The sequence below is a fragment of the Thermomyces dupontii genome (assembly GCF_041956625.1).
Source record: "Thermomyces dupontii strain NRRL 2155 unplaced genomic scaffold VTN31scaffold_1, whole genome shotgun sequence".
NCBI classification, from domain to species: Eukaryota; Fungi; Ascomycota; class Eurotiomycetes; order Eurotiales; family Trichocomaceae; genus Thermomyces; species Thermomyces dupontii.
Window position 1 is genome coordinate 4,409,595 of NW_027192307.1, and position 23,040 is coordinate 4,432,634.

The 23,040-nt window shown below is 50.5% G+C and overlaps 2 protein-coding genes across 2 annotated transcripts; one reads left to right on the plus strand and one right to left on the minus strand.

The window, feature by feature from the left end:
* Positions 1-1,055: 1,055 nt before the first annotated feature.
* Positions 1,056-1,537, minus strand: VTN31DRAFT_1668 (uncharacterized protein; the record flags this gene model as incomplete). Its single annotated transcript, XM_069401750.1, has 3 exons — positions 1,056-1,280; positions 1,331-1,361; positions 1,431-1,537. The coding sequence occupies 3 exons, from the start codon at positions 1,535-1,537 to the stop codon at positions 1,056-1,058; spliced, it is 363 nt and encodes a 120-aa protein (XP_069264524.1).
* Positions 1,538-17,033: 15,496 nt separating this feature from the next.
* VTN31DRAFT_1669 (uncharacterized protein) lies at positions 17,034-17,561 on the plus strand (the record flags this gene model as incomplete). Its single annotated transcript, XM_069401751.1, has 1 exon — positions 17,034-17,561. The coding sequence occupies one exon, from the start codon at positions 17,034-17,036 to the stop codon at positions 17,559-17,561; it is 528 nt and encodes a 175-aa protein (XP_069264525.1).
* Positions 17,562-23,040: the final 5,479 nt, after the last annotated feature.

Consider the following 23,040-nt stretch of genomic DNA (forward strand, 5'->3'; position numbering starts at 1 on the left):
GCGAGTGCTACGCGCCACCCTGTACCAATCATCTTCACGTCGCGATCGTTCCACCAAATCGCGATCAGGACGGCACGGCCCAAAGCTCTCACAGCATGAGATCGTCGGTCAATTGTCCGTTTTATAAAAATCTATCGCAACATGCGAAATCGTTCTTCAGCTCTAACTTTCAATTTCTTGAAAAAGGAATCGCCAAAGATCCGACAGTCCGGACCAAAAAAGCTCATGTCCTACAAGCAGGAAAGATCCGAGAAAAAATAGTTATTTGGCCGTGAACCGTGCGCGGAAGAACATTTCAAAGAAGCTTCAGGGCAGTGAGGCGGAACGCGTTCAGAAAATCAAACCTTTCTCGAAATGATTGAGGCAAGTTCGATCTGGAGATTGATGAGACGAACGAGTTCAGGCACGCGTTAATTTTCCCATACGGAAGGCCGTCGATTTTTGCAAGGGCTTCTTTTCTCTGGATGCCTGCCATCTGAAGGGTCGACGTACGGCATAAGCCTCTGCATTTGCATTGTTGATGAAAATCAAGTTTTACCAATGGTTTATGGGGTGGCTGCAGGGACTGAAACGAAGGACATCTGGTTAAGTTCCTGACTTTCTTCCGTGACACGATCAACGACTTCTGTAAGGATGATGCAGATGGCACACCGGCCGAAGTCTACATTCGAAGGGTGGTGTCCGATCGAGGGAAAGATCTTGTATCGGCCTGTCAAGAGGTTCTTCCCTGGGCTCATCACTATCACTGCATTCAGCACGTCGCAGTGAACATCGGCCAGCAGTTCGGAGCTGCCGCCGCGAGGCTATTCCGAAGAATGCCAACAGAGCGAGTGAGGTGCGGTTGAACGCCGCCATCGACGAGGTTCGCAAAAATGCGGGTACGCGGCGGCAGAGTACATAGGGAAGTTGGAAGCCGCCAGTATTTTCGTGGCCAAGGCTCCGCTCAGAGATCACCCGCAGTACGGCCATACCACATCAAACAACAGCGAGTGTCTGGGCGCGTCACAACGGGGATCGAGCAGGCGGGTTTTTGGATTTCCTTGACAAGTTTTGGATCAATGGCGGATTTCAACGAGCGGAGAAATCGGACTTTTACGCATCCCGACTTCACCGATTTCGCCTGGGGCATTTCTGCAACCAGAGGCAATTGGCCCGACGCTAAACTGTGATTCGTTCGAGTCCGACGATGGCGCCGGTGTGTGAGCTACGGCAACTCCGTGACACTTGAATGTCATCGTGTTGACCTTGACGCGGCGACCTGCACCTGTCGACTTCCAAGACTACCAAATCGCGTGTAGACATGCGATTGCCGTGCTGAATTAAGACGCACCGATTGAGGTCGAAGAGTACTCATTTCCGGACTACCTAATATCAACTTGAGGTTGGAACAGACAGTGGGAACTCTACCCTATTCAGTTGGAAGACCTTACGCCGGATCAGCGGACGCAATTGCCATATGCTGCAGAAGTTGAGTGAGAGGAGGTGCCGCGAAGGCCTGGGCGTCCTTCCACTCGACGTCGTCAGTCGAAGCAAACATATCAGGCGCGAAAAAGGGCGCGTGAGCGGCGAGAAGCTCTGAAAGCCTCAAAAGACGCCAAAACGACGAGGGTCACCGTCGCTCCCAGGTCCTGGGTGACTGAGCCACAGCGGTTAGACGATTTTCTACAAGATTACCGGGATCGTAGGCGGGAAAGGAATTGACTGAAGGAAGAGTTTGACGATACGTGTTGGAAATTCCAGTAAGGCATACGGGCAAGTGCCAAGGATTAAGGTATTACTGGTATCGGAACAATGACGGGTGAAATCGGAAGTGAAGGCCCACATAGAGAAGAATTTTCACCAGTACTTAAAGGGGGAAAACCCCTGGTGAATGATAGAACGTCCGGACACAGAAATTACACTCCTGTTTTCTACTGCTCGTTTCTCAGTGCTCCTATTAACAACATTACTAGTTATAACTGCGAGAAATCGCACAATAGTTTGATTTTAATATAGCCTAGAAGCGTCATGAAAGGGCCTGTATAGAATGGACCACAAAAGGTGTGTGGAGTGTGATTCTTAGCGACAATCAAGTACCTGTGTGTCCGTGTAGGTGCGTCCTTGGAGCACGGGTACGCTACAAGAGAGGTAACAAAATGTGTCAAGACCTTCCTTATTTCCAAGGCTTCCCTCCTTTGAAGTACGAGTGTGAGTACTTACCACGAAGTTATCGTCCATTATCGTCCAATGTTCCGAGTTCACCAACGCCTTTTCCATCAGTATTCTTGTGTTCCCACTTCTACCTAGAGTGTTTTCCTGGGATTTCATCGTATTGCCCAAATTGCATGACGAGATTGCATTGGGAAACCTTTAGCATACTCGTACATAGTTGGCACACAACGCACTTTACCATGCAGATCTTGGCCTTGTGGCCGAGGAACTGTTCGGTATTGGTGCTCCGTACGTAACGACCCTCAGTGCAAATGCCCTGAAACGAAGTGAATGTAAGGGTCCGAAGGCCAGGCGAGGCTGCAGACGCTGGGCAAAAAAAGCAACGCCACCCCTAGGCTCTAGAGGATCACCCTGCAGCGTCACATTACCTAGTCGGCCCCTAGAGGGAACCAGTCTGGCGTCTTGGTCGCCCCCTTGGAGGTTTGGACGGCAACGCTGCTTGCGCTGTCCGATGTAAATTGATGCAGTAATCTAGACGGTCTTCACCAACTGGAGCCGATTCTTCCGGAGGATAACTTCGCGCCCCAACAACGAGGATTTAAGGAAAGAACTGCAACGTCTACAGAGTTTACAAGACTCGACTTTGCAGAGGTGGTTCCGGGAAGAATCTTCGTGTCCAATAGGTTTTACGTCCTGACTTTATATATGTCCGTACAATCCTTTGAGCATACTATCTCTCCGTTTCTGATGAAGTCGTAACTTCGAACTGTTGATCATCTGATGAATCGCAGTCACCGAGTATCTTTCTCACTCTGCTGTTTGTCATTCTTTTGTCTCTTGCATTTCATTTGTCGGATGATGTAAATAAATTGAGGTCACTCCCACCCACATGGATAAGTAGACTCAGTGTGAGAATTGATGGTAGCCTTACTGTCGGCATTTACTTCTCTGAAAATTTCGACATGCTACATAATGTAACCTGCCATAATTCAACACGAACGTCTCTTAATATTGGCATGGACTTTTTCCTCCCTTGCATCGCTACGATTCTGTACTCTGAAGGCCATACGAAAGTAGAAAAAAGGAGAGAAATGCAACGTCTGCAGACGTCCCAAAACTTGACTTTTATTGGCCTGCTCTTTTTGTCATGCTCCTATCGGTTCAGTACTTTCATAGACCGACGCGAACGCGGAGTCTGCTCGTTGTATGTGCAACTTGCGAGGCTGCACTCGTCCGACGGTCTTCGTGTACTCGAGCCGATTCTTCCGGACGATGTGCGCTTCGCACCTCACGAGGATTAAAGGAAGGAATGCAACGTCCGCAGACCTTCCAAGACGTGACTTTGCAGAGGTCTTCATCTTGGTATCCAGTAGAAGGTTTTACGTCTCCTGTATGTACGTACAATACTGAGAGCATATCTCGCCGTTTCTGATGAAGTAGTGACCTTGTAGATCTCTTAATGTTGTCCTGCTCTTTTTGTGAACGTAGAACACAAAAGCCAACCAAGACCATATATATATGCATGTAGTACAATCGAATCAACTATATACTATTCTGCTGCAGTTGCACAAAAATTTCCTGGTCTGGAAATGGTTTGCATCGCTTTCCCCCGTCGTTCGCGGCCCACTAGTTCCCCTTCGCTGTCCCACGGGTCGGCGACCCGCCGGCGAATCGCTAGCATGCAACAAAAGCAGATCCCTTCCCGAGGAGGACCATCCGTCGAATAAACGGCTTCATCGCCACTGTCTCCAATGGACCTCAACTGGCAGTCCGCCGCGAGCTGCATTTTGGTACGCGAATGTATTCTGTTGTACGCTGTAGCGTTCATGGGCTCTACTCTACTTGCATGCTGTATGTTTGGCGCTTGACTCTTCCGCCAATGACCTTGAAAACGCGCTGAGCTGTCCATATACGGTTCTTAGACTGGGGTTTTTTCATCCCGCAGGGTGTCTGGGCTCACCCGGCACACCCTGAACGGTTTTTCCCCCTGTACAACCATTAGATGGACATCTAGGCCAAGAGGCCGCTTATAGTACGCGTAATAATAATAATATTACAGTTCTTAGTAAAAATTTTGAATGATCGCGAGTAGACACGAGTTTGTCAGACGCATCAAAACCACCACTCTTACAAAATCAACCACAACACCACGGTTCGTGCTGAACGTAAGAAGGAGCTTTCCCCTACAGAGAGGCAGATATTGCTGGGATGAAAGATGCGAGTGCTACGCGCCACCCTGTACCAATCATCTTCACGTCGCGATCGTTCCACCAAATCGCGATCAGGACGGCACGGCCCAAAGCTCTCACAGCATGAGATCGTCGGTCAATTGTCCGTTTTATAAAAATCTATCGCAACATGCGAAATCGTTCTTCAGCTCTAACTTTCAATTTCTTGAAAAACGCTATACAACATTATTCACGAGTCCGTCCGCGGACGGGAAATGGAGAGCCCAGAAGCCCTCCCGGTTGACACCAGAAGTAGCGAGGAAGCGATACAAGTGGGCGATGAAAGATAAAGACTGGACGGCTGAAGACTGGGCGAAGGTCATCTGGTTGGATGAGTGTTCGAACAGTCGAACTCGGATCTGGAAAGCGGAACCAGTGGGTTTTCCGACTCGATCTCCATGGTGAAAAGTGGAAAAAGGAATACTTTCAGCCATACAACGAAGGAAAAACGTTCGAGTGATGATCTGGTCAGCGTTTTGGGGCGAGAACGAATGGTGAATTGTCCGATTAGAGCGTGACTTCCGAAGCGAAGAAAAATGGGTTCACTTCGCGCTCATATCTCTACGTGCTCCATGAAACTCTGCCCTGCATTTGGGAACCCGGCCTGGTTTTTTTCATGCAGGACAATGAAGGGGTCCAAATCGTGGACCCTGAGGTTGAACTTGGCACGGATCTGATGAACGGAAGGAGGACCTTCTCTGGGATGCGTTACAGAAGTCGTGGGTGTGCCCAGATCAAGAGTGAACTGTTGAGGTCTTTGGTGGAAGGTATGCTCCGCCATGTAAAAGCGGTGATCGGGGCAAAAGGATGGTATACTTTGTAGAAAAGGGTATTTTCGCTCCTATTTTACATATGTAACTAATTATCTCATATCTGTATTATACCGTGTTAGAATTATGTTTAATTTGCTTGTGAACAGGTACTAGACCCGAGGGTTGAAGTCAGGGTGTTGCGGGGCAGAAATATATTTTTGGCGGGGATTATTCGAACCTTTTACACATCACTGTATATTTCCTTTCTGATCCGTGCGAAAACCCTGACATCGGTCCTAAAGGAGCATGGACATGAAGTAAACTGTTTAAACTGACTTACCGCGCTTTTTGGTGTTCCCAGTTCGAGTTCGTGAATGGATACGAACTCATCGTCGGACAGAAGCTTCATCTTCGTGTGATTGATCAAGATCGGTCGGACGCTGGAAACGTGGATCCTGGGTTCAATTAATTGCCACTGGATCGAATATTAAAATGGAAGGACAATCTCTGGATGCGTTACAGACGCCCTGGACACATTAAGAATGGACTATTGGTCTTTAGTGAAGGTCTTGTATACCACGCCGTGTAAAATCTGTGATCAAGGCTCTCATTTTAAAAGGATGCATCATCGTACACTAAAAGGGATTTCGGGCTCATTTTACATACATGATTTCCTGATGCCTGTACGGAGTATACAATGCTCGAATTTGCTTTCGAACTTGGACGAAAACCGTAACCCGGAAATTTTGTGGATATCATTGACGACGTTAAATAATCTTTGAGCAGCTGCGGGAGCGGATCGGAAGACGGATGGAAGATGTCGTGCACACTGCACGGCTATGATGCCAACATTCTGGTCTGGAAATGGTTTGCATCGTTTGCTCCCCCATAGTCCCCAGTCTTCTGGTTCTCCTCCGCTGTCCCACGGGTCGCCAATAATTGTGCCCAGGTCCGGCCCGCGACCCGCCAGTCGCTAGCATGCAAGATCCCTTCTCGGCGAGACCTTCCGTCGAATGAACGGCTTCTTCGCCACTGTCTTCAACTGAGATTGGCGATCCGCGGCAGCCGCGCATTGTGGTACGCGAATGGCTTCTGTTGTACACTGCAGCGTTGCATGGGCTCTATTTGCCTACTGTGCGTTTGGCACTTGGTTGGCTGGACACTTCCCCGCCAGTAAGGACTTTCAGAACGCACTGACCTGTCTATATAAATGGGTTGCGCTCCCCCGACCAACGGCCTACGGCCAACCGAGCATGCGCTGAAAAGTTGACGGCAACTCCAGCGGCAGGGTCACGTGCAAGTAGGTTGCTTGCACGCGCTGCGCTACTTTCTGCGAGCGCCGCAGTTTCTGGTGTCGCCCTCCGCACACAGTGAACCCCCCCACCAATCGCCTTCGGTGCACTGAATATCGTTACGTCAAGCACAATGACTTTCACCAGGCGAGGTATCGGTTTACTTTCTGCATAGTATGTCAATTGTTCAGAGCGCGTCGTGGGCGCGATCTTCGTGCACAGCATGCATGCTTCGCAGCGTGTCAAAACTGATCCTCCGTCCGCTGCAACCGTTCCCAGAGTCCGCTTTTATCTAAACGCAAAACATCCCACGATCGAATCTTCCAGTCGCGCAGGCGCTTCAAAAAACCGCTCCGAGTCTTTGAGCAGACGCGGAGCCAACCGAAGAGACCGCGCCTGGCCGTCTCACATTTGAGACCATCAAACCTCCCGCATCGGACCGATCTCTGGTAACAAAGATGATGCTTCTGTCCCACGATGAGTCGGTACTGTAGTTAATATCGCATCGTTCTTGTGACTTCTGCAAAGTTTTCAAAGGCATTTTTTTTTCAGTGGCAATTACGTCGTATTTTGACAGGAAACACCGGCATGATCATAATCAAAGATGTAGCACAGCCAATTGAATTATTCGATAATTTATTTAACGAGACAGACCCGCTGTCATGAATTACCCACTGATTACAATTCCAATTTCAATACTCTCCGGAGGCAGGTACAGTACTAGTACATACTCTTCACGAGGTTGAGTATAGAATCCTTAATCGTTCATGCAACGATCGCACAACAGCCCCGGAGTGGATCCCCTTTGATCTCCTGAGTAAAAAACAAATGACCCGATAAAACCTTCCAGTCGCCACGAGAGCTTCCGAACCCCCCTCTCCGACTCCGAGCAACCATGGGCCCTCGCTCCGATTTCCCAGTCATTTGTCCAGCCGGGAATACTGTACCTTGGGCCAGCAACACTGCGTACGCCAGACCAACAACGAAATCGCTATAGATTGCCGGTGGAGACGCACACCCTTTGTAAGGCTGCATAACACGTGCTTTCGGTACGTTAGCAGGACGTGGTAGAAAGTAGGGCGCCCGTACGGGCAAGTGCCAAGGATACGGTAGTACCAGGCGGGCTGGTATCGGAGCAGATGACCGGCGAAAGAGGAGGGAGGGCCCACAGAGAAGAATTTTCACGAGTACCGGATCCGTACTGTACTTGAAAAGGGGAAAACCCCTGGGAGATAGGAAAAGTTCATTTTTGGATCGAACGTATGTCTATTTCTGCTTCTACTGCACCTTTCTCAGTGCCCTCCTTATCAAGACAACTGCGAGTAATCGCACAGGACCACACACGGTGAAGTACGAAATCCAGGTCCATCGCAGAGAGGCTCAGTGTGTTTTTTTGCCGAGTAGTTTTTGAGGATTCCACATTGCAGGCCTTCAATATTTAATTAATAAAGGCCTTGGCGAGCCCCGAGTATGATAATTTCAGGACGTAAATAAGTAAGTTACTAGGGTTTGGCGCGCGCTGCGCGGGGGGGCCTAGAAACTCGTACTCCAGGAACCTCTAGAGGCCGAAAAGAGGAGCACGTTAAATTATCCATTGGATCCTTCACGTTGCCGATCATTAAGGCATCGACATGAAGTGAGCAGTTTGACTGACTTCGTTCTATTCTTTGGTGTTTCGAGTTCAATGGACGATGCCGACTCATCGTCCGACAGACAGATCTCGGTGCGATACAGATCGTCTGATGCTGGCGTTTTTGGTGTAAGTGGGTGGGCCAGGCACGGTGTCTTCGAGGGGCCGATGTTTGCTCGGATTTGGGTTTTCTAAAGCTTCCTGCGGGGCGACTGGAGGATTCGATCTTGAGTGATGGTTTTCGCTCAGGAGTCAGGAGATCAAAGCGGACTCGGGGACGGACTGATCGCGAGAGGATTGCAGCGGCCGGAGGATCAGTAAAATCGACAAGCTGCCAAGCATGCATGCTGCGCACGAAGAGCGCGCTCTGACCAATTGACGACATACTGTGGAGAAAGTAAACCAATCGCAACGACCTGGGCCTGGTGGAAGTCATTGCACTTGATGGAACAACAACAGTCAGTGGACCGAAGGCGAGGGGCGGGGTCACAATGTGTGCAGACGGCGACACCTGCTAACAACTGGGGTGCCCGCACATAAGCAACCTACGCGACCCCGTGCCGGAGTCGGTGTCAAGCTTTTCAACGCATGTGGTCGGGGGAGGTGCAGCCCAATTTATATAGACAGCTCAGCGCGTTTTGAAGGTCCTTATTGGCGGAGGAGTCCAGCCAACCAAGCGCCAAACATACAGTATGCAAGTAGAGCCCACGTACCAAAATGCAGCTCGCGGCAGACTGCCAATTGAGGTCCATTGGAGACAGTGGCGAAGAAGCCGTTCATTCGACGGATGGTCCTCGCCGGAAAGGGATCTGCTTTTGTTGCATGCTAGCGATTCGCCGGCGAATCGCGGACCCGTGGGACAGCGAAGGGGAACTAGTGGGCCGCGAACGACGGGGCGATGCAAACCATTTCCAGACCAGGAAATTTTTGTGCAACTGCAGCAGAATAGTATATAGTTAATATCGGATTCTCAATCGTCCCCCTGAAGAACTGAAATGAAAAGCAACGTATAAAATTAATATGATATCGACAGGTTAACGAGTTACCTGTAGATTAGATTTAAACAATACGATTTCCGCAATTAATTACCTTTGACATCATCAAGGCCGATATAGGGTGCTGCCGGCCCCTGGTAACATTACCGTTAGAATCCCAAAACCGAGATCTCGAGTTCATGGTCCTGCTGAACGTGATTGAGGCGGCCTCCAAGGACGCTTGAGAATCTGAAATAAGATCTCGTAATCATGAACTCGTACGAACTCTTGCAAGAGATAGCCGGGGAAGACATGCGGCTTTAGGGCACTGCGTGTGACGGTGACCATACTTTCGAACTCGATTGACCGATCATTATTGATACTAATACTTACTAGCTCTCTCACATAATTGGTCCGTGTGCCGTAAGAGCTCGAAAACATTGATGAGTGTCATAAGCACCAGAAGTCAAACGCCCCATAATTAATCGATAACTATATACACTAATCTACTTGCAGTGTGCCCATAAAATTTCTTGGTCTGGAAATGGTTTGCATCGTTGGCTCCCCCATCGTCCTCGGCCCTTTGGTTCCCCTTCGCTGTCCCGCGGGTCGCAATAATGAATGATCGTGCCCAGGTCCGGCCCGCGACCCGCCAGTCGCTAGCATGTAACAAAAGCAGATCCCTTCCTGACGAGACCATCCGTCGAATGAACGGCTTCTTCGCCAATGTCTTCAACCTCAACTGGCGGTCCGGCGAGCTGCAGTTTGGTACACGAATATACGTATTCTGTTGTACACTCTAGCGTTCCACGGGCTCTATTTGCACACGTTTGACACTTGGTTCGCTGGACTCTTCCGCCAGTAAGTAAGGACTTTTGAGACGTAAAATCGCTGCACTGAGCTGTCTAGATTACGGGTTGCGCCTCCCTCGACCAACGATCTACAGACAATCGCGTTGAAAAGTTTGACACACTCCAACTCCGCAAGTCGGTTGCTTGCGCTGCTCGCGTGCAGACGCCCCAGGTGCTGCTGGTGTCGCCCATCTGCACGCAGTGTGATCCCGCCCATCGCCTTTGATGGACTGTCGTTACCGTAAGTCAAGCGCAATGATTTTCATCCGACCAGGTCTTGTGATCGATTTACTTCTGCGCCTTATGTCGTCAATTGTTCAGGGCACGTCGTCGGCGCACTCTTAGTAAAAGTTTGCATGCTTCGCAGCGTGTCAAATCCGCTTCCTCGGGCCGCTGCAACCCTCTCCCGATCAGCCTAGAGCCACTTTGAACAATCGAATCTTCCAGTCGCGCAGGGGTTATCCCGCCGCGACTCTGAGCAAACATGGGCCCCCGAAGGGCACATTTGGAGACCAAAAAAACTCCGGCGTCCGATATCTCTTATCACGCCAAATGAAGTCTCTGTCGGACGATGAGTCGGTATTCACCATTGAGGTACCGGAAAAACCAGAGGCACGGTGAAAGTTTCTGTCGATGCTCCTTTGTGACCGGTCAACGCGAAGGCAGGTACGAGAAGGAACTAAGGTGTCAAGACACCGTGCACAGGGACAGTCAGTGCACGGTTTTTAGTCTAGATTTTTTCGTAACTACTTGTCTTGTAAGGCGTTACTACCACCATCCCCTGTTCTTTACTGCTTCATACCAACTTACTCCTGTCAGGTTGTCACAATTCGACCGAAAGTTGCTGAGATGGTGAATGAATCCGACCTTTCGAACTATTCGGCAACAGCCAGGAAATATGGGATTGAGCGAACCACCCTTATAAGGCATAAGGGGAAGGCGAACTCGCGTCAGTGTGCGACTGAGCTAGACCACAAGAAGCTTAAGAATGCGCAGGAGTGAGGAAATCAAATTCCCCCCTCGCATTGAGCAATCAATAGTTGCGAACACGACGAAGACAGGAGTTGGAGGGCGCTGGGTATCGCAGTTCATCAAGCGATACGAGGACCAAACCCGCAGCGTCTACGTAAAGCCGATAGATAATAGGAAGCGTCAGCTGCCAGACATCGCAGAAAAATCAAGAACAGGTTTGAGCTGGTGGACTGCGTCCGGACATTGAGCAGATTCTCAGCTCAGAGATGCCTTTGGACGCTGCGTTCGACCGAGATCATGATCATCAAGATACGATACGAGAATCTCGACCAAACTCTCAAAAAAGTCAATAAAACCAAGCGAAGGAAGTTGTTGGGCCTGATCGACAAGGATCAGATCGGAGAGGGCCAATTTTTCTCTGAGCGAGAAGTTGGGGAGGCGATAGAAGCCTTTGAAGAAGCAGAAGCGGAGAGAAGTCAGATGGAGCAAGAACGGCGGGATAAACGGGAGGAACAGGCCAGTCGACGCGTGTTCGGAGAGGAGGAACTTTGAATCCTGGGACAAATAGGAGCAAATCTGTTGCGTGAAGAAGAGATCCGGACCCGAAGACAACCGAGGGAGGTGAAAAAGGCTCGGCGAATTGCCCTGAACCAGCAGCGTGGGGAGGTGACGCAAGGGGTTGACGTTGCAACAACACTTCCGTCAGCACCGCCGGAACGGTCGGGGGGCCGCCAAATTGTCCTCGGCCTCGGACCAGCTTTGAGACCGCGGGCCGCACGAGAACCTTCCCAGACCAATCGAACAAACGCCCAGAATCCTCTCCGGCCGCGAACGAGCCAACGCAAGCAGCGCCGTTGACATAACAACGCGTTATTGCCTTGGTGCTCCGTACAAATTTTCGAGACACATGATAAGATTCGTGCCTTTTCAGTGCTTTGTGTTCGAGGCGCGCACATGATTGTGGAAGTCTGCGCTTCCTTGAAAGCTGTCAAGTATATCCATAGGGTTCTGATCGCGTTACAATCAAGTTCAATGCCGGCCTCAACGAGATTCGAGAGTACCTGTCGGGCCGGTATCGGCGCTATGTGGGGTGTGCGTGGGTTTCCCGTCTTCAGCCATTTTCCTTCTGCGCTGCTGCTGGTGGTGCATCTGCCCAGTCGCCTCACCGTCAAATGGCGCGAGATAAGTGACAGAGCGCTGGAAAAGATTGAAGCTCAACGATCGTTTCTCGCGTTCTTCAAATACAGTCGGGAGAACCCATTCAAGAATCTATTGATATTGTGGTTGCACGGCACGTAACCCTCTGGCCTTCTATCTCATTCCTACCGACCTCGCTTCCCCCCTCCAGGAAGCAAGTCTCGCACAATCGGAAATGTCTGGTCCGTCGGATCGAGGGCATGCACCCTCTCTTGCCGAGATAGCCTGCGTATATTCGTTGCCTGCTGGCGGTCGTCCGCGGTCTAACCAGGTTCAAGGACCTCCGGACCTTCAGTGGCATCGAATACGGAACAAGAAGCCTGGTGCGCGGCGGGCATCCTCTCGACAATGAGTGGGAGAACTTCTCAGGAGGCATGTCGGCTCTGCAAGGATCGTTCACCACGCTATATATTTGCCTCACACTTCAATACTTCGATTCTCGCACAACACGTCAAAACGCCTCGTTCAAACGCCAATTGAAAGCTCTACATCGCTCCAAAGGCTCTAGGAATACCGACAAGCTTCTTCGTCGTCGGTATGAATATCATTTGTCCAGCCGGGAATACTGTACCTTGGGCCAGCAACACTGCGTACGCCAGACCAACAACGAAATCGCTATAGATTGCCGGTGGAGACGCACACCCTTTGTAAGGCTGCATAACACGTGCTTTCGGTACGTTAGCAGGACGTGGTAGAAAGTAGGGCGCCCGTACGGGCAAGTGCCAAGGATACGGTAGTACCAGGCGGGCTGGTATCGGAGCAGATGACCGGCGAAAGAGGAGGGAGGGCCCACAGAGAAGAATTTTCACGAGTACCGGATCCGTACTGTACTTGAAAAGGGGAAAACCCCTGGGAGATAGGAAAAGTTCATTTTTGGATCGAACGTATGTCTATTTCTGCTTCTACTGCACCTTTCTCAGTGCCCTCCTTATCAAGACAACTGCGAGTAATCGCACAGGACCACACACGGTGAAGTACGAAATCCAGGTCCATCGCAGAGAGGCTCAGTGTGTTTTTTTGCCGAGTAGTTTTTGAGGATTCCACATTGCAGGCCTTCAATATTTAATTAATAAAGGCCTTGGCGAGCCCCGAGTATGATAATTTCAGGACGTAAATAAGTAAGTTACTAGGGTTTGGCGCGCGCTGCGCGGGGGGGCCTAGAAACTCGTACTCCAGGAACATGCTCCTATCGGTTCAGTACTTTCATAGACCGACGCGAACGCGGAGTCTGCTCGTTGTATGTGCAACTTGCGAGGCTGCACTCGTCCGACGGTCTTCGTGTACTCGAGCCGATTCTTCCGGACGATGTGCGCTTCGCACCTCACGAGGATTAAAGGAAGGAATGCAACGTCCGCAGACCTTCCAAGACGTGACTTTGCAGAGGTCTTCATCTTGGTATCCAGTAGAAGGTTTTACGTCTCCTGTATGTACGTACAATACTGAGAGCATATCTCGCCGTTTCTGATGAAGTAGTGACCTTGTAGATCTCTTAATGTTGTCCTGCTCTTTTTGTGAACGTAGAACACAAAAGCCAACCAAGACCATATATATATGCATGTAGTACAATCGAATCAACTATATACTATTCTGCTGCAGTTGCACAAAAATTTCCTGGTCTGGAAATGGTTTGCATCGCTTTCCCCCGTCGTTCGCGGCCCACTAGTTCCCCTTCGCTGTCCCACGGGTCGGCGACCCGCCGGCGAATCGCTAGCATGCAACAAAAGCAGATCCCTTCCCGAGGAGGACCATCCGTCGAATAAACGGCTTCATCGCCACTGTCTCCAATGGACCTCAACTGGCAGTCCGCCGCGAGCTGCATTTTGGTACGCGAATGTATTCTGTTGTACGCTGTAGCGTTCATGGGCTCTACTCTACTTGCATGCTGTATGTTTGGCGCTTGACTCTTCCGCCAATGACCTTGAAAACGCGCTGAGCTGTCCATATACGGTTCTTAGACTGGGGTTTTTTCATCCCGCAGGGTGTCTGGGCTCACCCGGCACACCCTGAACGGTTTTTCCCCCTGTACAACCATTAGATGGACATCTAGGCCAAGAGGCCGCTTATAGTACGCGTAATAATAATAATATTACAGTTCTTAGTAAAAATTTTGAATGATCGCGAGTAGACACGAGTTTGTCAGACGCATCAAAACCACCACTCTTACAAAATCAACCACAACACCACGGTTCGTGCTGAACGTAAGAAGGAGCTTTCCCCTACAGAGAGGCAGATATTGCTGGGATGAAAGATGCGAGTGCTACGCGCCACCCTGTACCAATCATCTTCACGTCGCGATCGTTCCACCAAATCGCGATCAGGACGGCACGGCCCAAAGCTCTCACAGCATGAGATCGTCGGTCAATTGTCCGTTTTATAAAAATCTATCGCAACATGCGAAATCGTTCTTCAGCTCTAACTTTCAATTTCTTGAAAAACGCTATACAACATTATTCACGAGTCCGTCCGCGGACGGGAAATGGAGAGCCCAGAAGCCCTCCCGGTTGACACCAGAAGTAGCGAGGAAGCGATACAAGTGGGCGATGAAAGATAAAGACTGGACGGCTGAAGACTGGGCGAAGGTCATCTGGTTGGATGAGTGTTCGAACAGTCGAACTCGGATCTGGAAAGCGGAACCAGTGGGTTTTCCGACTCGATCTCCATGGTGAAAAGTGGAAAAAGGAATACTTTCAGCCATACAACGAAGGAAAAACGTTCGAGTGATGATCTGGTCAGCGTTTTGGGGCGAGAACGAATGGTGAATTGTCCGATTAGAGCGTGACTTCCGAAGCGAAGAAAAATGGGTTCACTTCGCGCTCATATCTCTACGTGCTCCATGAAACTCTGCCCTGCATTTGGGAACCCGGCCTGGTTTTTTTCATGCAGGACAATGAAGGGGTCCAAATCGTGGACCCTGAGGTTGAACTTGGCACGGATCTGATGAACGGAAGGAGGACCTTCTCTGGGATGCGTTACAGAAGTCGTGGGTGTGCCCAGATCAAGAGTGAACTGTTGAGGTCTTTGGTGGAAGGTATGCTCCGCCATGTAAAAGCGGTGATCGGGGCAAAAGGATGGTATACTTTGTAGAAAAGGGTATTTTCGCTCCTATTTTACATATGTAACTAATTATCTCATATCTGTATTATACCGTGTTAGAATTATGTTTAATTTGCTTGTGAACAGGTACTAGACCCGAGGGTTGAAGTCAGGGTGTTGCGGGGCAGAAATATATTTTTGGCGGGGATTATTCGAACCTTTTACACATCACTGTATATTTCCTTTCTGATCCGTGCGAAAACCCTGACATCGGTCCTAAAGGAGCATGGACATGAAGTAAACTGTTTAAACTGACTTACCGCGCTTTTTGGTGTTCCCAGTTCGAGTTCGTGAATGGATACGAACTCATCGTCGGACAGAAGCTTCATCTTCGTGTGATTGATCAAGATCGGTCGGACGCTGGAAACGTGGATCCTGGGTTCAATTAATTGCCACTGGATCGAATATTAAAATGGAAGGACAATCTCTGGATGCGTTACAGACGCCCTGGACACATTAAGAATGGACTATTGGTCTTTAGTGAAGGTCTTGTATACCACGCCGTGTAAAATCTGTGATCAAGGCTCTCATTTTAAAAGGATGCATCATCGTACACTAAAAGGGATTTCGGGCTCATTTTACATACATGATTTCCTGATGCCTGTACGGAGTATACAATGCTCGAATTTGCTTTCGAACTTGGACGAAAACCGTAACCCGGAAATTTTGTGGATATCATTGACGACGTTAAATAATCTTTGAGCAGCTGCGGGAGCGGATCGGAAGACGGATGGAAGATGTCGTGCACACTGCACGGCTATGATGCCAACATTCTGGTCTGGAAATGGTTTGCATCGTTTGCTCCCCCATAGTCCCCAGTCTTCTGGTTCTCCTCCGCTGTCCCACGGGTCGCCAATAATTGTGCCCAGGTCCGGCCCGCGACCCGCCAGTCGCTAGCATGCAAGATCCCTTCTCGGCGAGACCTTCCGTCGAATGAACGGCTTCTTCGCCACTGTCTTCAACTGAGATTGGCGATCCGCGGCAGCCGCGCATTGTGGTACGCGAATGGCTTCTGTTGTACACTGCAGCGTTGCATGGGCTCTATTTGCCTACTGTGCGTTTGGCACTTGGTTGGCTGGACACTTCCCCGCCAGTAAGGACTTTCAGAACGCACTGACCTGTCTATATAAATGGGTTGCGCTCCCCCGACCAACGGCCTACGGCCAACCGAGCATGCGCTGAAAAGTTGACGGCAACTCCAGCGGCAGGGTCACGTGCAAGTAGGTTGCTTGCACGCGCTGCGCTACTTTCTGCGAGCGCCGCAGTTTCTGGTGTCGCCCTCCGCACACAGTGAACCCCCCCACCAATCGCCTTCGGTGCACTGAATATCGTTACGTCAAGCACAATGACTTTCACCAGGCGAGGTATCGGTTTACTTTCTGCATAGTATGTCAATTGTTCAGAGCGCGTCGTGGGCGCGATCTTCGTGCACAGCATGCATGCTTCGCAGCGTGTCAAAACTGATCCTCCGTCCGCTGCAACCGTTCCCAGAGTCCGCTTTTATCTAAACGCAAAACATCCCACGATCGAATCTTCCAGTCGCGCAGGCGCTTCAAAAAACCGCTCCGAGTCTTTGAGCAGACGCGGAGCCAACCGAAGAGACCGCGCCTGGCCGTCTCACATTTGAGACCATCAAACCTCCCGCATCGGACACGGTGGCGGCTCCGGCGGAACATAGTCGATCAGTTTCGCCTAGCCAACCAGCTGATCAAGGATGCTAGATGTGCGCTCTAAGCCACAAGAGGTAGGCAAGCTGGACACATAGCGGGCGTGGACGTTCCAGACCTGGGGTTCTTTCATGTCCTCAATCCTGCCTCCCTTCCTCGCCGTGACCCGTGATTTCCTTCTTCTGTCCCTATTGTTGCTCTTCCGCGTCTCCCACCAACATCCAAAATGCCGAACCAATCGTTCTGTAATCTCCATGGTCCATTGCTACTCAACTCGCCGATGCCAAACCCCGCCGCCCTGAACCAACAATTGGTCGCGCCTGTCACGGTAATTTGCGACTTCGAGTGCCCGGATGCGCCTCCGGAGACGGACGTAACCTTCGCGCTCATTTACCGCAATGGAGAGGGTACCTCCTTCCTGAGCGGCGCCATTGTACACGCTGCCGCACAATTACTCGTCACTTACCAGGCAGAGGGGGCTCCGTCTGAGGTTGTTGCAGCCGACTTACTCCGTCCCCAACCCGGTGGCCCCCAGGATACCGATTACGTTGATCATGCCGCACCCATGACAAACATGACTGGCGTTAGTCGGAAAAAATCACTGCGATACCGCGTTATGCACCTGACTGCAGGGTATTCACCATATCCCTGCACGCTTACAAACAACCGTCAGGAAACTCCTTTGTGGATTTCGAAATCCATTGTGCCCTTCGGGCAACAATTGCTGGCGGAACACGCCACTACCACGAGTTAGCCGTGGCGTTTTCGTCGCGGGTCACATGGTGGGTTTCTATCACCATGATGGGCGAGCGTCGCCCGTCATCACTTTTCTTCTGGTTCCTGCGAGACGGTTAGCAAACGAAGCGAAGACGGAGGAGACGCTCAATCTATCTTGGGGTTGCGGGGACCGGAGGTTGTTGTGGCGCTTCTGAAGCCGCAGAGCCGCTCAAAGAACATAGGCGAGCGACGGCCATCATGGTGGTAAAAGCCCACCATGTGCCCAGTGACGTGTTCCGCCAGCAATTGTTGCCCGGAAGGGCACAGTGGATTTCGAGATCCACGAAGGAGTGTCCTGACGGTTGTTTGTAAACGTGCAGGGATATGGTGAAAACTCTGCATCACGCGGTATCGCAGTGTCATTTCTGGCTAACGCCCGTCATGGGTTTGTCATGGGTGCCGTATGATCTGATGGAGAGCTCTGGTTTGGAGGCCGGACTGCTTATGTACCTGTCTACTACTTAACTACCTACAATAGATGTCACGTCGGCGAGGCAGCACATGATCCCAACAATGATCGACGTAATCCATCCTAAAACCTCCTGAAGGTACTACTCTCCTTACGAGTACACTTTTGTTTGCAATCAGGTCCGTTCCTCCGCTTACCTTTCCAGCTCTCAGACTACCTCTTCCCCTAGGTTATACCTAGCACGGGTTATTCTTCGCCCTAGAGCTCCTGTATTCCCAGGGGTTCTACTTCTACTCCCGATCGCGGTCCCTAGATCTGGGAGCTTCTCTTGAAAAATCAGTGCTTCAAGCAGTCATGATTCCTTGACGGACTTTATGGAGATTAGTACTCCGTGCTCCTGATGATCGACAAACTCAACATCGTCATGGAGCTTCTCCCTCCCTTCAGACTTTTCTCCCACCTTCCTCTGATAATCCTATGATTGTAATCCTCCCTCTCCCTTCCACAGGATGTCTCGAAATTTTTTTTCTTCGGCTCCGCTGATCAATTCCCCCCGCCCCCTTCGTAGTTACTGTGCCTCATTCCTCATCGCTTACAGAATACCAGAACGAGTTTCGTATGACCGCTCGCTTTCGAATTGTTTAAGCCTCAGGCAATAGTGAAGACCATTACGCCCAGAGCCTTAGGGTCAACAAGTCATGTGAGGAGAAGATAGGCAAACCCGAAACCCACTTCGTTTCAGGGCAAGACCAGGATTCAGCCCCAGATTGTTTCATCGGACAGAAAGGTTGCAGCCATTCTGTCAACGACTCGCAGTCTACCACCTAAACTCTAGTAGGCCTACCAATCAAGGCATTCAGAGTAGATTCATCGGATCCTATAGCGAACGCCCTTTGACATCTTGAATCTTTTGCGACTAGTTATTACCCAATGATAGGATGCCTCCAAGACGACCTTGGCAGTCCACTTGACAGACTCGTTCCAATCTTCCAGCGAATATGTCTACCTCGGAAGCAGGCGACTCGCCCAGCTCGATCCCGAGTCACGATCCGACCAACCTTCTCCCAATGCGTGGTATGTAGTCGGGCCACCCGGGAACCTACTGTTGAAGCCCCGGCCTGCATCGCCGAGCATGGCGAGCCATCGACGAGCAATCACGCCCAACTCCAAATCAATGGAATTAGTCCCTGGGACTTGACACCCGAGCAAATTGCCAACGTGTCCAAAGAGCAGTTGGACAAGCTGAAAGCCTTTGTGCAAGAGGAGAAAACTCGGCGCATCCAACTTGCTCAAGGAACTGCAGGCCGACATGAATTGCCTTCGAGCTACAAGGAATTGGCCAAGTCAAACGCTGTCGACTACCGCGAGCTCCGATACTAGCCTCGGATACCTTGAAGAGACCTCGCGCCGACACAGAATACTCCCTGAACAACGCCGAGGAAGAGGTCCCTCCACTGCCTACCTTTCGAAGAATACTCGGGTGGAGGCATCAAAGCCCTCCGCACCTTCGAACTTCGTCTCCGCAAATACTACGACACCTACCTTAACTGGTTCTCCGGCCCTCACGCAGAAAAACGCAAGGTCATCATGGAGGTTGGAAGGCTGTCCTCGACTATTTGAAACGGTGGTACCAGCATAAGGAGGATCATCCCGCCGCAGAACATTACACGATCAATGACTTTGTCCAGTGGCTTAAAAGTTACATCAAGAGCCCCGGATTACTGCAGTTAGAAGCTGTTTTGAGGTACAATGACGCCCGGCAACAAAAAGGCCAATCAGTTCTCAGCTTTTCGACATACTTGCGAAGCTGGGAAGCCAGACTCGGCTTTGAGTACACCGAGCAACAGAGGATTGCCCACCTGTTGGCAAAGGTTGCTTCCAGAGATCCGACAGGAAAGCATGATGTTCCCCCATCGTGATTTCCAGTCGTACGACGCATTCGTCTCCCATCTGCAAAGGATCGAGTACTACTTATTTGAAGGCACAAAAGCTAGGGAGCAACGATCGTGGTCGTAGCCCTTTCCAGGGCCGGAACCAGACCGACAATCGACCCTTCAATAACCGCCGGTCTGAGAACGAAAAAAAAAAAAAAAAAAAAAAAAAAAAAAAAAAAAAAAAGAAGGAGACTGTTCCAAGAAAAGGCCAGAATCGAGGCCATAAGCGACGCAAGCAATCAAACAAGGGCGACTGGAACCATTAATCCGGAAGAGACGCCTTTCGACTCAGTCATTTGTAGATGCTGCAATCAGCCCGGTCACGCAGAAGACAGATGTCAGAGCTGAACCAAGAATGGAGATTGAAGGCGCGGTAGCAGGCAGAAAACCAATGCGTCCGACACTGAGTGCTGCGGCGGTGTTTGGCATGAAGGACTGGGAACAGCTATCCCGGCGCCTGTGCCTCGAGACACGAACGGGCTGGATTAATCACGCTCCATGGCTGCTATTCTTATTGACCGGAGAGCGAAGACCAAGGACACCTACAGATTCCTTCAGTGGACGGAACTGGATGCATGGAAAGAATCGAGAGCTTTCAAGGGTCACAGTCAGGGTCCGAGACACGACTCCCGCCGGGCCCAGAGCAACCTTTGCCCACGAAAGCTGTGTTCATGTGATCTCAACCCCGATGCGCTTTGGAAGGAAGTTTCCTCACTGGTACTGGAAGTTTGAATCGTGTTATTATAGCCTAGAATCCAAATGGGCATAGGTTAATTGACCTGTGCATCGTGCAATAACGTTACAACCCTAATCTTGACCCTCTGGCCGCCGCTGCTCTCCGGGCCAGGCTTTTTCTAAATCAACGGCCTACCTGACCTTTTGCGACAAACTCGCAAGACTCTACAGGTAAGTTCAGATTAAACCAAGTTAACCATCACTAAGTGGCCGATCAACTTTGATAGGATAAGGAAAACACAAAGATCCTGCAGGGAACAACTGAAAGTAATCTTACACCATGATGCATTGTACAAGCTTCCTCCGATTCGGCGCAATGGAATGATCCGTTTCAGGCCATGGATTGGGATTGGTAATCCTTTGCCCTAGTAGCCGGGCAAAGAATCCAGTACAACCAATCCCCGAGCCGAGGATAGAGATCGAATGGGATCCACGCGTCCCCATCATTTCTGATCTACATAATGACCTTGTCAGAGCCCCGATTGTCATCCGTTGGTTTTCTCTTTCACATTGCAACAGTCATGAACAGCCCCGGAAGTGTGCAGGTGGCATGCTCGTGCCGTGTATATAATGGTCATGTACTAATGTATGTAAAGGGTTGGCTTTGATCATGAACGTTGCAATCCCAGCATTCCTGGGATATTGTGAATCATCTGCATCGGTCCCGTTTGTTTTGTTTTTTTCTATTTCTTTCGTGCTTAGCGTGATGATGAACTTGGAACGAAGCTGACACAAGCCAGTTCGGTGGGATGATCAACGATTGATGCCGCGTATAGGTTCGAGATGGCTGAAACCTTTTTCTTCCTCGTCTGGTAGAAAGTAGGCAACTGTAACATTGTGCCCCCTGTTGCTGACGTCCTGGAGGCGAACCCTTATGATATTGCATGCGTGGTATGATCGAGGCCTGTCCTGCTCATCATATTGCGAGGCAGCAATCTGAGGGGCGGCCTGCCATGGATGTTTTGTTATCCCGGATATATATATGACATAATCGCGTACAGGTCCTGCATCTTTCATGCAAACGAGGTATTCTCCGCATCCAATGCAGGAATCGCTGGACGGGCGTGGGCTCTGACATTTTCGCTTGGCCTACGGCAGGTGGTGAAGGGTGTGTGTTCAGTGCTCGAGGTTTCTCAAGAAAGATATCCATTATACAACATGCAATGTGAGATACCTGCTTCTCGAGGCGATACTACTACTACTATCTGAGCTCCGTACGTCTCGAGACAATTAGTGCAAGTGCCACAGTCAACCTACTTGACGAAGCACTTTCTGAGGTGCTCGTTTGCGAACCATGGCGAGGGTAGTCAACTCATAAAGACTGCAGGAACGTTTGGGAAGGTTAGAAAACGTTGAGCCGGCCAGCCCATGCGTAATAAGGAAAGAGCACAGAATTCAATCTATCGAGCTATGACCGATTGCTTGGTGAAGTAGCCAGGGAAAGTCCTAACGGCACGGATTATGCGACCCAGACGAGTTGGGATTGTGGGAATGATTTTCGCCATGCTAACTTCGAGATTGAGAAAGGAATCCGGAGCGAGCTTTGCTCGATTCTTTCTGGCGGAGCTAACCGGGAGGAGTACTGGGGGAAGCATCGACATAACCACCTCGGCACTGGGGTCGAGATGGGTCTTGAGCAATCAACTATCCGTTCTTGACGATACGCTCAAATATTTTGACTCAACCATGCCGTTGCGCTCAGACGCAGTCTAGGGACGACGCCTGCCATTCCCGAAGGAACGCATCCGAACGAGGCTCGATAGGGACCCGACTTGGAGGATAAGGTCCTGCCAGATGCGTGTTCTTGCAGGCTACATTCTGGGACCCCGGGTGGCGCCCGGCGCGACAGCAGAGTTGTTCCGGACTCACTCCGGATAGTTGAGTTCTATTCATACCTTCCGCGGTACTCTTCAATCATGGGCGTAATCCTTGTCCAGCTGAGCGGCAGCAATTCCCCTTGGCCGATATGATCGAGGGATTGCTAGCAATATTTCACAAGCGGGACGGTAAACCCGTGATCAGCTGCCTGTCGACGTGTGGAACAAAGTTGTGGGTTGCGCAATGTGGTGGGCTCGAAGTTGCTTCGAGGACGGAGGGGCCATGGTGGGCGAGGCGAGCAGTCAGATCTCGCGGCCTGTCCTCTTCAGGGAACAGTAGCATCCATTGCGAGCCAGGCCATACAATGGTCGTCTCCGACGGGTTGATGCGAACATCAGTTTCTGTCATCTGGTTGCTTCCCAGCGTCATGGCAGCCCAACAGGCGAGACTGAGCGTCTCTCGCTAAACGAGTACCTTGAAAAAACCTCCGGGCTGTTGGTTCACCTCGCCCTTGTGTTGTTTGTGCTCAGTACTGGCTTGAAATGAAACAAGGTAGGTTG